The sequence below is a fragment of the Ranitomeya variabilis genome, chromosome 6 (genome assembly GCF_051348905.1).
Source record: "Ranitomeya variabilis isolate aRanVar5 chromosome 6, aRanVar5.hap1, whole genome shotgun sequence".
NCBI classification, from domain to species: Eukaryota; Metazoa; Chordata; class Amphibia; order Anura; family Dendrobatidae; genus Ranitomeya; species Ranitomeya variabilis.
In genome coordinates, this window is record NC_135237.1 from 343,368,311 (window position 1) to 343,381,056 (window position 12,746).

At 45.1% G+C, this 12,746-nt stretch overlaps 1 protein-coding gene across 5 annotated transcripts in view; it reads right to left on the bottom strand.

Annotated features, from left to right (window-relative positions):
* The window catches only part of ELOVL2 (ELOVL fatty acid elongase 2), a 345,230-nt gene that overhangs the window by 124,608 nt on the left and 207,876 nt on the right, over positions 1-12,746 (bottom strand). Inside the window, exon 1 of one of the 5 annotated variants that reach the window (XM_077269884.1) lies at positions 7,061-7,217. The exons of 2 other annotated variants lie outside the window; for them this stretch is intronic. In XM_077269884.1, the coding sequence (XP_077125999.1) occupies positions 7,061-7,063 (3 nt within the window). In that variant the 5' untranslated portion in view covers positions 7,064-7,217. Of the gene's footprint in view, positions 1-7,060; positions 7,218-12,746 lie in introns of those variants that run through there. 2 more of the 5 variants (XM_077269882.1, XM_077269883.1) reach the window with 2 other exon arrangements.

The following is a 12,746-nucleotide window of genomic DNA, read 5'->3' on the forward strand; positions in this document are numbered from 1 at the left end:
AAAATGTGTTTGTTTTTTAATCTATATTTAATAAAATGTATTTTTTATGGCACATATACTCTTTTCTCTTTTTTTGTTAATCCATAGTTGTGCACAATTGTCTTCATATCTTGGGTATTTTGTTGTTATCCAAATTGTTCGAACTAGTCAATATTTGCAAGTTCAGCCAACATAAGCCTAATATGTATGGGGGGCTTAAGAGAGTTCATGAGTTCAAGTGTATTCAATCGCTGCCTCCCGAGCCAAGCTGAAATCTGCAGCTTGTACAGTGTGAAATCTCAGCAGCAGGGAGGAGGGACACTGTAATGCTTAGCAATCAGACTAGGTGGGCAGAGATGGAGTTACAACTTCAGAGATGATTATACAGCCATTCTGACATGGAGAAGAAAACACAACATTCTTATCAATTCTAGTATACAGTATAGAGAAATTTACATACACTATATAAAAAGACACATATACCGTATTTTTCGGACTATAAGACGCACTTTTTCCCCCAACAATTTTGGGGGAAAACGAGGGTGCGTCTTATAGTCGGAATGTACTTGCAGTTAGCGTAGTGGCAGTAGGAGTCGGGTGATTCTTCCGGTGGTTCGACGCTGCAGGGCGATGATCTCGCTCCAATCCCAGCCTGATGCGGCAGGTTTGGCAGTGCGGGGGGTTCAGTGACATTTTGTGAAAGCCCGGAGCCCCTGAACTTCTATTGCCTTGATGCCGTGGCCTCCTGGAAAATGGCCGCCAGAGGCGGAGCATGCACAGATTGAGATCTCGGCCCCAAGATTTCGGGACAAGATCCCGTTGCCGAGATCTCAATCTGAGCAATCGCCGCCTCCGGTGGCCATTTTCCCAGAGGCCACAGCATCGAGGCAATAGAAGTGCGGGGGCTTTGGGCTTTTACAAAATGTTGCCGTAGTCCCCACACCACTGCGCATCACCGAACCTGCAGCACCAGCCGCACCAGGCTGGGATGGGAGCGAGATCATCGCCCTGCAGCACCAGACTGGGATGGGATTTCCCAGAGACCATCGCATCGCAGCAATAGATATGTGGGGGCTCCGGGTTTTACACAAAATGTCGCCATAGCCCCCTGCTCCGCCGAACTATGCCGAACCTGCGCACCAGTCTGGCTCATATCATCGCCAGACCACGAAATACCCCCTGTGACTCCGCTGCAGATCCTCCCCGGGTAAGCTAAATTTAGGACTGTAAGACAGACCCCATTTGACGCATTTTTTTCCCCCAATTTCCGTCTGAAAATCTGGGGTGTGTCTTATGGTCCAGTGCGTCTTATAGTCCAAAAAATACGGTACATGTTTTTCTCAATATCTGACATGAAATCAGAATAAACCTTTCCCATTTTAGGTCAATTAGGATTACCTAAATATTACTTTTTGCCAAATGCCAGAATAATGAGAGAGAGAGAATTGTTTAAGGCTTTTTTATTACTTACTGCAAAGTCAAACATTTACATACATTTCATTAGTATTTGGTACCATCGGCCTTAAACTGAATGACTTGGGTCAAACATTTGGGATATCCTTCCACAAGCTTCTCACAATAGTTGGTCGGAATTTGGGATCATTCCTCCTGACAAAACTGGTGCAACTGATCCAGGCTTGTAGGTCGCCTTGCTCGCAACGGCCTTTTCAGCTTTGCCCATCAATTTTCAATAGGATTGTGATCAGGGCTTTGTGATGGCCACTCCAAAACACTGACTTTGTTATCCTGAAGCCACTTTGTTACCATTTTGACAGTATGCTTCGGGTCATTGTCCATTTGGAAGACCCATTTCTGCCCAAGCTTTAACTTCCTGGCTGATGTTTTGAGATGTTGCTTCAGTATGGCCACATAATCTTCTTTTCTCATGATGCCATCTATTTTGTGACGTGCACCAGTTCCTCCTGCAGCAAAACAACTCCACAATGTGATGCTACCACCCCCATGTTTCACAGTTGGGATTGTGTTCTTAGGTTTCCAAGCTTCTCCCTTTTTCCCCCAAACGTAAAGATGGTCCTTGTGCCCCAAAAATTTAATTTTAGTTTCATCAGACCACAGGACAAAATTAAGGTCTTTGTTCCTGTGTGCATTTGCAAACATTAGTCTGTTTTTTTATGATTCTTTTGGAGTAATGCCTTCTTCCTGGCAGAGTAGCCTTTCAGCTCATATTGACACAGAATTCGTTTCACTGTGGATATTGACACAATCTTTCCAGATTCCGCCATCATCTTCACAAGGTATTTTCCTTTTGTCCTTGGGTTGATAATGCACATGTAGGACCAAAGCACGCTCATCTCTGGGACACAGAATCTGTCTCCTTCCTGAGCGGTATGATGGCTGGACATTTCCATATTGTTTGTACTTGTGTTTAATTGTTTGTACAGATGCATGAGGAACATTCAGGTATCATGAATTTGTACCCAAGGATGAGGCAGACTTGTGCAAGTCCACAATTCTCTTCCTGATACCTTGGCTGATTTCTTGAGACTTTCCCATGATGCTACACAAAGAAACAGTGTGTTTCAGGTGTGCATTAAAATACATCCACAGGTGTGCCTCTAACTAACTCAGATGTTGCCAACAAAACTATCAAAAGCTTCCAAACACATGACATCATCATATGGGCAGTCCAGAATTGTTTAAAGGCATAGTAATCTTAGTGTATGTAGACTTTTGACTTTGCAGTAAGTAATAAAAATGCCTTAATACATTCTCTCTCTCTGTCTCTCTCATTATTCTGGCATTTGGCAAATATTAATAATTATGGTAATCCTAACTGACCTAAAACGGGAAAGGTTATTCTGATTTCATGTCAGATATTGAGAAAAACATGCATATGTGTCTTTTTATATAATGTATGTAACTTCTGATTTCAACTGTATGTATGCAGCTGGTATTATGAATTATGGTGATAAATCCTCTTTAAATATGTACATATCTCTAGAAATGACCCATACACCAGTCTGTGCTGCGGCGTGAATACTACAACAGTTATGATGACTTCAGCAGATTGTGAACCATGCTACCATAGCAATATAGATGCTAATACAATAATATAATACTACTAAATGGTGGCCCGATTCTAACGCATCGGGTATTCTAGAAAAAAAAAAAAAAAAAATTATATATATATATGTATGTGTGTACAGTATGTAGCAGCCACATAGTATATAGCACAGGCCACGTACTATGTGGCTGCTATATACATACATATTGTAGAATACCCGATGCGTTAATACAGGCCACGCAATATATAACAGTGGCCACGCAGTATATAACACAGCCCACGTACTATATAACACAGCCCACGCAGTACATAACACAGCCCACACACTATATAACACAGCCCACGCAGTACATAACACAGCCCACACATTATACAGCAGTGTGGGCACCATATCCCTGTTTAAAAAAATAAGTAAAATAAAAAATAGTTATATACTCACCCGCCGGGATCCAGCGAAGCTCTCGCGATGCGCGCGCCGCTGCCGCCATCTTCCGTTCCCAGGATGCATTGCGAATTAACCCACATTACGCGAGACCGCTAAGTCTTCTGGGTAATTTCGCAATGCATCTCTGGGAACGGAAGATGGCGGCAGGCACGTGCGGCTCGGCGGACTACGGGGGGTGAGAATAGCAGGTTTTTTTGTTTTTTTTTATTATTTTTAACATTACAAATTTTTACTATTGATGCTGCATAGGCAGCATCAATAGTAAAAAGTTGGGGACACCCAGGGTTAATAGCAGCGATAAAGGAGTGCGTTACCCGTGGCATAACGCGGTCCGTTACCACTGGCATTAACCCTGTGTGAGCGGTGACTGGAGGGGAGTAGGGAGGGACTAATCGGACTGTGCCCGTCGCTGATTGGTTGCGGCAGCCATGACAGGCAGCTGGCGAGACCTATCAGCGACGCGGGATTTCCGTTACGGAAGTTGAGGACAGAAAGACGGAAGTACCCCATAGACAATTATATATATATATATAGATATATGATATACTAAGATATATGCTATAAAATAGCTGCTGGTAGGACTGTACAGCAAGCAGCCAATATCGTAGAATCCCAAAGAGACTCCTGAAGGATGGCACAACTCATGTATGGCCCCCTTCACACGTCTGTGTTTCCAGAACGTGTGTTATCTGTTTATCTCACGGATAACACACGTACCCATTATAACCTATGCTGTTATGCAGATGTCCATTTTTTCCGGCAGCACGGATGACAAGGGCCAATACAAGTCTGTGGGTCTGTGAAAAACACGTACAACACACGGATGACATCCATTTGACATCCGTGTTTAACACAGCAAAATATAGTAGTAGTTTCCAATTTATTTTTTCTTTATCTATATCGGAAAAACACTCATGACACTGATGGTACAAACGAACACACAGATGAGATGACACACTGATGGTAAAAACAGACACAAGGATGACACTGATGGTAAAAACAGACACACGGATGACACACTGATGGTAAAAAGAGACACACGGATCACACTGATGGTAAAAACGGACAGACGGATGAAGCACTGTTAGAAAATGCCCATGACACCAGTACCGGTTTTTCACGTACATGTTTTGTACGGACGTGTGACGGAGGCCTAATACAGGGCCTAGTACTATAAAATAAATCTACTAATGCCTAAAGAGTGTCATAAGAGGAATATAATAACAAAAATAATTTGGTATCACAGAACCTTTTCCCCCATTCTCGAGGGCCTCATTTTAGTGCCTACAGTTTTTAGTTTTGCTCTTATTGAAAAAACCAGTAGCGCACGACATATAGTAACCTGAGGTTACAGGGCAGCTGGCACCACAAGACCTTCCTTTGTCAATCAGTTCCCATCAGAACACAGTGTGATCTTCTAGATGCCAATCCGTGGGTACAAAAGCAAACCCTTAACTTTTACAAATGCATTTAGCGATCCCCGCATATAGATACTCTTTGTTACTGCGCACTTAATGTTTTTTTGGCACCATTTCCTGAAGACATTTGTAATTGTTGGGTATGAAAAGTTGTAACCAGTTTCAAACCAGACTGCCAAGCTTGTAGCTAGGATCTCCTCCTCTCTGCAGCTGCTTTAAGCAGAAACTTAAAGGGAACGTGCCATGTCCCAAAACGCTATTTACCTGCAGATTAACCCTATATTTTAATAGCGTAACAGTGAGATCTGGCCAGCTCACTGAAAGCCCAGATACTGAGGGAAAATGAACTTTATTCCTCCAGGAGCCGCTGGCTTTCAGATCTAGAGGCGTGCCTGGATTGCACAACGAGCAGCAGCTGTAATCACTCCCCGACAGTCTGATTGACAGTTCTCTGCAGCGCATCTGTGCAGAGCGGCCTGTTCATCAAAGTACTGGGGAGTGATTAAAGCCTCTGATAACAGTATAGTGAGCAGCAGCTGACTCTATACACAGAGCGGTGACTGACCCCGCATCGGCGGCGCCCCCATGGCTGAAACCCAAACGTTGCCAGGAGGAATGAAGTGAGTTTCCTCCTAACAGTGGGGTTCAAAGTGCGAGCGCCGGGCAGGTTCAGAACCTTATTAACCTGCAGGTTAAACCCATAGCTGCAGATTAATAGCATTTTTTTCATGTGACAGGTTCCCTTTAATGGGAGGATTTAATGCCAAAGGATTGGAGCTCTGCAATTACTGGGCCAGCAGAGCATTGATGACTTCTGACACTAGGCCTCGGCACTCAGCGACCCCGCTCTGTAGCCTTATGTGGTCTACCAATTCATGGCCGACTTCTGGTTCCATGCCTCATGCAATCATTAATCTACTTGGATGTCTTGTCAGTGCCTACACATGGCAATGCTCAATGGAGATAGGAGCTTCCTTGTGATTATTATTTACAGGGGTTGTCCTACACTGAAAACATTTTTAGGCATTGATGGTTTTAAAATATCAACTGAAGGCATATTCATGGTCCAGCGCCTACATGGATCTAGTGCAGGTTGTTCTAGAGGTCTGTGTCAGTGCTGGAAACAAGGTCTGCTTGGTTTGGAAGTCGCAGGACCACAACACTCCGTGTCACCAGAAAAACATCTGACGTTGTGCTCTTCTAGTCACCCGAGTGCTGCAGCCAATCACAGGCTGTGGCGGTCCTGAGTCTGATGAAGAAAGCCGACATCGCTTCCAGAGCCGGTGCGGGCCTCTAGAGCGACCTGTGCTGGATCCATCCACGGGAAAACTGAAAGATGAATGTGCCTCCGGTTATTAATTCAAAACCATCAATGCTTAAAAAAGTTATGCTTTCAGTGTTGGACAACCCCTTTAAGGGCCTCGCAGTAAGTTCTGGAACTTTTATATTCTTCTTTTTGCTAAAATAGCTTGCGTCTATAAGAAGGAATTGACACTGAAAATCCTGGACAGCTCCTAAACCTTCAGCTCTTTCCAGCCATAAAGAGCGGCACACAGACAATGCTCCCATAGAGGCGGCTCCATCCCTCAGCCCCATCACTCAGCCCCATGACAGCGGTGCATTATCCCTATGGGGCCGTGTTCTTGGCAATGGTTTTAGGTCATTCCGCCGGATTCTGTGTCTCTCCTCACAAATCACAGAATGAATGAGGCATTCCCGCCCCTGTCCTCAGCCCACCATGCTCCCCTCCCCCTGTACAGCCCCTCTCCATATACTCAGGGAGAGATCAGACCAGCCAGGATCCAGTCTATGTGGATCTCCTGAGAGGTCACACCGGATCACTGCCCCCTGGGACTTCTGCATTGGTCCCATAGCTCCCATGCTTTTATGGAGGGTCCTGGGATTGGGGCAGGTGGGCACAGCACTATCACACTGACAGTTACATCTCCCCTGATGGCTCAGATAGTACTAGTAATGCCACTCCCTGGACCCCCATATAGTGCAGGGGGCATCACTAGTGGCAGTGTGGATGGAGGGAAGCCTGTGCCATCACTGCTAAACAGTAGGCATGATGCATGTGTAAGGCAAGTGTCACCGGAGGACCCCCAATATAACACTGCTGACATTCTGGTAAAGCGCACACTAATGAATGACGGCAGGCAGGCAGGTGCACTCACTCACTCACTCACTCACCATAATGAGGGCAGCAGCACCGGGAACTCCCGCGGTTGTGGCGAGCGCTGTCCAGGGTATCGCGCTCCGGGCTGGAGGACGTCTCCGCTGCTCAGTGCACAGAGGCCGCCTGTGCCAGTGTGAGCGCAGCTCCTGTGCTGCTGCTGCTGGCTTTGTGACGTACGGAGGGGCGTGGCCCCGCCGCTGTGTGTAGTGGGGATTACAATGGTGTGCAAACAATAGTGTACAGCAGGGGGCGCACGACGCGCTCTGACAGCCGCTTGTTGCTAGGTAGTAACACCAGCCGCTCCAGTAATGCGAGCGCTACCGTCGGTGTCTAATTCGGCAATTTCTTATTCAGTCATTTATTATTTGGCAATAATTTTTTCTGTTTTTTATAGGTTTAACTACAAAATTCAGAATAATAGTATACAATGCAGTGCCCTGGTGTGAATAAATTATTAGAAGCTACAAAAGTTATGAAACTGGCACAAAAAACGGGCATCAGTAGTGTGTCTGTATTGTGAGATCAGTGCTCCAATGTCATTTAACCCTTTCGATATAACGCCCTTCGGCGCCCACTTTGGTGCCTGTTTTTCGTGCCAGTTTGAAGCTGCTGTTTTAGGCTACGTGCACGCGTTGCGGATTTGTGTGCCGATTTTTCCGCACATTTTTGCAAAATTCGCAGGTAAAACGCACTGCAGATTACCTACGGATTTACCGCGGATTACCTGCGGTTTTTGTGCGGATTCCACCTGCGGTTTTACCCCTGCGGATTCCTATTGAATCCGCACAAAGAATTGACATGCTGCGGATAATACAACGCAGCGTTTCTGAGCGGTATTTTCTGCAGCATGTGTACTGCGGATTTCGTTTTCCATACGTTTACATGGCACTGTACAACGCATGGAATACTGCTGCAAATCCGCAGCGGCCAACCCGTGTGCACATAGCCTAAGTGTCTTCACATCAGGCCACTGCATTGTATTTTATTATTGTGATTAAACCTATAAAAAACGCACAGAAAAATTGCTGAATAAGAAACTAGATGAATAAGATACCAACTTCAGCATCATGAATTATTGGAGCAGGATGGGATTGTCCTGGTTTAAAAAAGGGAGTCGATCACCCTCAAAATGTTTATAAAACCACTTGTACTGGTATGTAGGTGATTTAACCCCAATAAAGGTCACACCCGTAATATAGATTTTAGTGGTTTAGTGGCCATAACAAAAAAAAGTGCACCAGTAGTGTAGCTACCAGGGGGGCAGAGGGGACGGTCGCCCTGGGCCCCGCGCTCTGAGGGGGCCCACCCAGAGCTAGGCTACTGTAACTTTAATCGATCTACCTGCTCTTCCACCGGGCTGCTATGCGGCCCCTGGGTGGGCGGGGAGGCCCGGTGCTACCAGTGGGCCCCCCCACCCGTCGTTGCAGGTTCAACTGTATCAGCCGGATGCCAATATAGCTGACCGCATTGATGAGAGAAGGAGCGTTACGCTCCCTCTCCCATCATCCCCCTATCAGCATCTGACGTCGCTCATGCAGACACTGACAGCAAGTGCGATGACGTCACTACTCGGCGCCCACTGTCAGGAGATGGGCAGGAGCTCGGAGCAGCGGAGGAATCAGGAGGAAGAGAGGTGAATATTGGATTTATTTATTACTTTTTAGGGAGTACATTATACTATAGAGGCCTAAAGGGGTGCATTATATTACAGTCTACCTATGGGGGGTGCATTATATTGCAGTCTGCCTATGGGGGCTGCCTTATATTACAGTCTGCCTATGGGGAGCTGCATTATATCAGAGTCTGCCTATGGGGGGCTGCCTTATATTACAGTCTGAATATGGGGTATGGGGGGCTGCCTTATATTACAGTCTGCCTATGGGGAGCTGCATTATATAAGAGTATGCCTATGGGGGGCTGCCTTATATTAGAGTCTGCCTATGGGGTGCTGCATTATACTACACAGTGTGCCTATGGTGGCTGAATTATACTACAGAGTCTGCCTATGGGGGGCTGCATTATATTAGAGTCTGCCTATGGAGGGCTGCATTATATTAGAGTCTGCCTATGGGGGGCTACATTATATTAGAGTCTGCCTATGGGGGGCTGCCTCATATTACAGTCTGAATATGGGGTATGGGGGGCTGCCTTATATTAGAGTCTACCTATGGGGAGCTGCATTATATCAGAGCATGCCTATGGGGGGCTGCCTTATATTAGAGTCTGCCCATGAGGTGCTGCATTATACTACACAGTCTGCCTATGAGGGCTGCATTATACTACAGAGTCTGCCTATGGGGGGCTGCATTATATTAGAGTCTGCCTATGGAGGGCTGCATTATATTAGAGTCTGCCTATGGGGGGCTACATTATATTAGAGTCTGCCTATGGGGGGCTGCCTTATATTACAGTCTGAATATGGGGTATGGGGGGCTGCCTTATATTAGAATCTACCTATGGGGAGCTGCATTATATCAGAGCATGCCTATGGGGGGCTGCCTTATATTAGAGTCTGCCCATGAGGTGCTGCATTATACTACACAGTCTGCCTATTAGGGCTGCATTATACTACAGAGTCTGCCTATGGGGGGCTGCATTATATTAGAGTCTGCATATGGAGGGCTGCATTATATTAGTCTGCCTATGGGGCGCTACATTATATTAGAGTCTGCCTATGGGGGGCTGCCTTATATTACAGTCTGAATATAGGGTATGGGGGGCTGCCTTATATTAGAGTCTGCCTATGGGGGCTGCATTATATTAGAGTCTGCCTATGGGGGGCTGCATTATATTACAGTCTGAATATGGGGTATGGGGGGCTGCCTTATATTACAGTCTGCCTATGGGGTGCTGCATTATACTACACAGTCTGCCTATGGGGGCTGCATTATACTACAGAGTCTGCCTATGGGGGGCTGCATTATATTAGAGTCTGCCTATGGGGGCTGCATTATACTAGAGTCTGCTTATGGGGGCTGCATTATACTATAGAGTCTACCTATGGGGGCTGCATTATACTATAGAATCTGCCTATGTGGGCTGCTTTATACTATATAGAGTCTGTCTAGAGGGGGTTAAATATACTATGGGGGGTGCATTATAATATATAGAGTTTGCCTGGGGGTGCATTATACTATTTAGAGTCTGTCTATGAGGGGTGCATTATACTATATAGAGTCTGGCTAGAGGGGGTTAAGTATACTATGGGGGGTGCATTATAATATATAGAGATTGCCTGGGGGTGCATTATACTATTTAGAGTCTGTCTATGAGGGGTGCATTATACTATATAGAGTCTGGCTAGAGGGGGTTAAGTATACTATAGAGTCTGCCTATGGGAAGTGCATTATACTATAGAATCTGCCTATGAAGAGGGCATTGTACTATAGAGTCTGCCTATGGGGAGTGCATTATACTATAGAATCTGCCTATGAGGAGGGCATTGTACTATAGAGTCTGCCTATGGGGAGTGCATTATACTATATAGAGTCTACCTATGGGGTAGTACATTATATAATATGGATGCCTATGGGGAGTGCATTATACTTTATGGACACCTGTGGGGAGTGAATTATACTATATGGAGGCCTATTGCGAGTGCATTACACTATAGTCTGCCTATGGGGAGTGCATTATACTATATAGAGTCTACCTATGTGGATTGCATTATACTATATTGAGGACTATCTGGTGCATTATACTATATGGAGGCTATCTAGGCAGCCATCATACAGTGTGGAGATTACAGTGAGGGGGCCATCATATAGTGTTGGAGCCATCACACAGTTTGGGGGATACTAAGGGGTCAGTATATATATACAGTGAGCGGGCATTATACTGTGTATAAGAGAGCATCATGCTGTGTATAGGGGAGAGACTCGGGACATTATCAAATGTAAAGTGGGCACTTATTGTTATAGGGGAACTCAGGTTACTATGACTGTCAAAGGGGCACACAGAGGGCATTATTACTTCCGGGGGGGGGATATGGGCACTGTTTTCTAGGTCACTTTCACCTGTCATTACTATATTATCGAGGGGTGCTTTAGAATTTAGAGGGAACACAGAACCACACAATAGGTGCAGTATTAGGGACACATATGGCAGCAGCATTGGGGTACCAGTAGGATGAAGAGTTTGTGCAGGTTGGGAATAGTCACATTGAGGATGGTGCTGAAAATTTGAGACTTGAAATGTGTCTTTGTTGTATTCTCTGCAGATGAGTCCTGGCTGGAAGAAGTCAACATGTCGGTCTGGGCCAGATAGAAAAGACGGGAAAAGTGAACGATTCCATCAGAAAGAACGTCCTCTGCAAGTCACCATCTATAACTGTGCTGTGCTCAAGGTTGGACTGGCCCACCAGAGATCTGGAGAATCCTCCGGTTGGCCCTGCCTTATCCTTCAGGAGAGTTCATGGTGCAAACCTTGCAACTGCTATGGGGCTCTTGAGTTGGGGAGAAATGTGGGCCCTCAGAATCAAACCCTCTGGAGGGCCCAATGTTCTCCAGTCTGACACTGGCTGTGTTTATATGTTCTGTAGGACTGGTATCTACCACTGACCATATGGTGGTAATATCCATGTTGGTCTCTATATAGAGATTATTTTCAGTAACAGCGCTGTCATCTCCTACATCCACTATTAGGGTGCGTCACCGAGTTATAATCAAGGTTACCTGGTTAGGGGCCCACTCAGAAGTTTCGCCACCCCCCTCCCCCGAAACCAAAACCCTAGCTATGTCTCTGACTCAATTATATTGAATCTCGAAATGTCACAGATCATTGATTTCAGAAAGTTTAGCACTGCCCTGAGCCTCCCATCTCAGTGGATTTAAGTTGGGCTGCAAGATAATATAAAAAGACATCTGGGATTGCTAGGCCACCTTGATTACATGGAAACTGTCAATAAATACATTTAATTCTAGGTTGCCTACTCCTGCAGGCCATTTCTCTATAGAGACCATCAAAAATGTTAAACCACTTCTGCAAGATCCAGAATTAGTAAAGTTATAAAGTATAAAGCGAACCTTACATCTAATAGATACATGCTTTCCCTGGATCGGGGAGTATCAGACAATGGCTGTATGAACTTAGCTGGGTATGTTTGATTCTGAAACGCTGCGTCATTTCAGAGAAAAACATATTTTAAAAGCTGCCGGGGACCAAGCCACACTGGAGATTAGTCAAGCAGGCGGGTCCTCGGTGGCTTCTCCTCGCCCACTGCCAGTAACTGTGACTAGTTTATGAATGATAAAGTAATCTAATAAGAATCTAATTTTATTAATCTAATCTAATTCAGTTGGATCATAGACCGTCTTCATTATTAGGGTAATAAGAGAATCTCTCAAGGAACCAGGGATCTCCCCAAAGGCCAAAGTCTTTTGCTATAACAATTGGAGATTCATAACCAAAAGCTCATTATACTTCACATACAATTCAGGTGGTAATCCATGAAATCCAGAGGATTTACTCCTAGGGAACTTCCTTAACACCTCAACCAATTGTCCTTTTGAAATAAGAACACCTAATCAACTTGGTCTTTAGAGCTGTAAACCATTCAGATAATGCTTGATGGCATCGAACTCCAATGCGACCTTTAAATTAAAAACCTTAAAATACTTAATACATTCAAATTCCTCATTAATTAAATTACTAATATTAAGGAGGTTCCCTTCATCCCTAATTTGAGTGTAACCCCAGCTG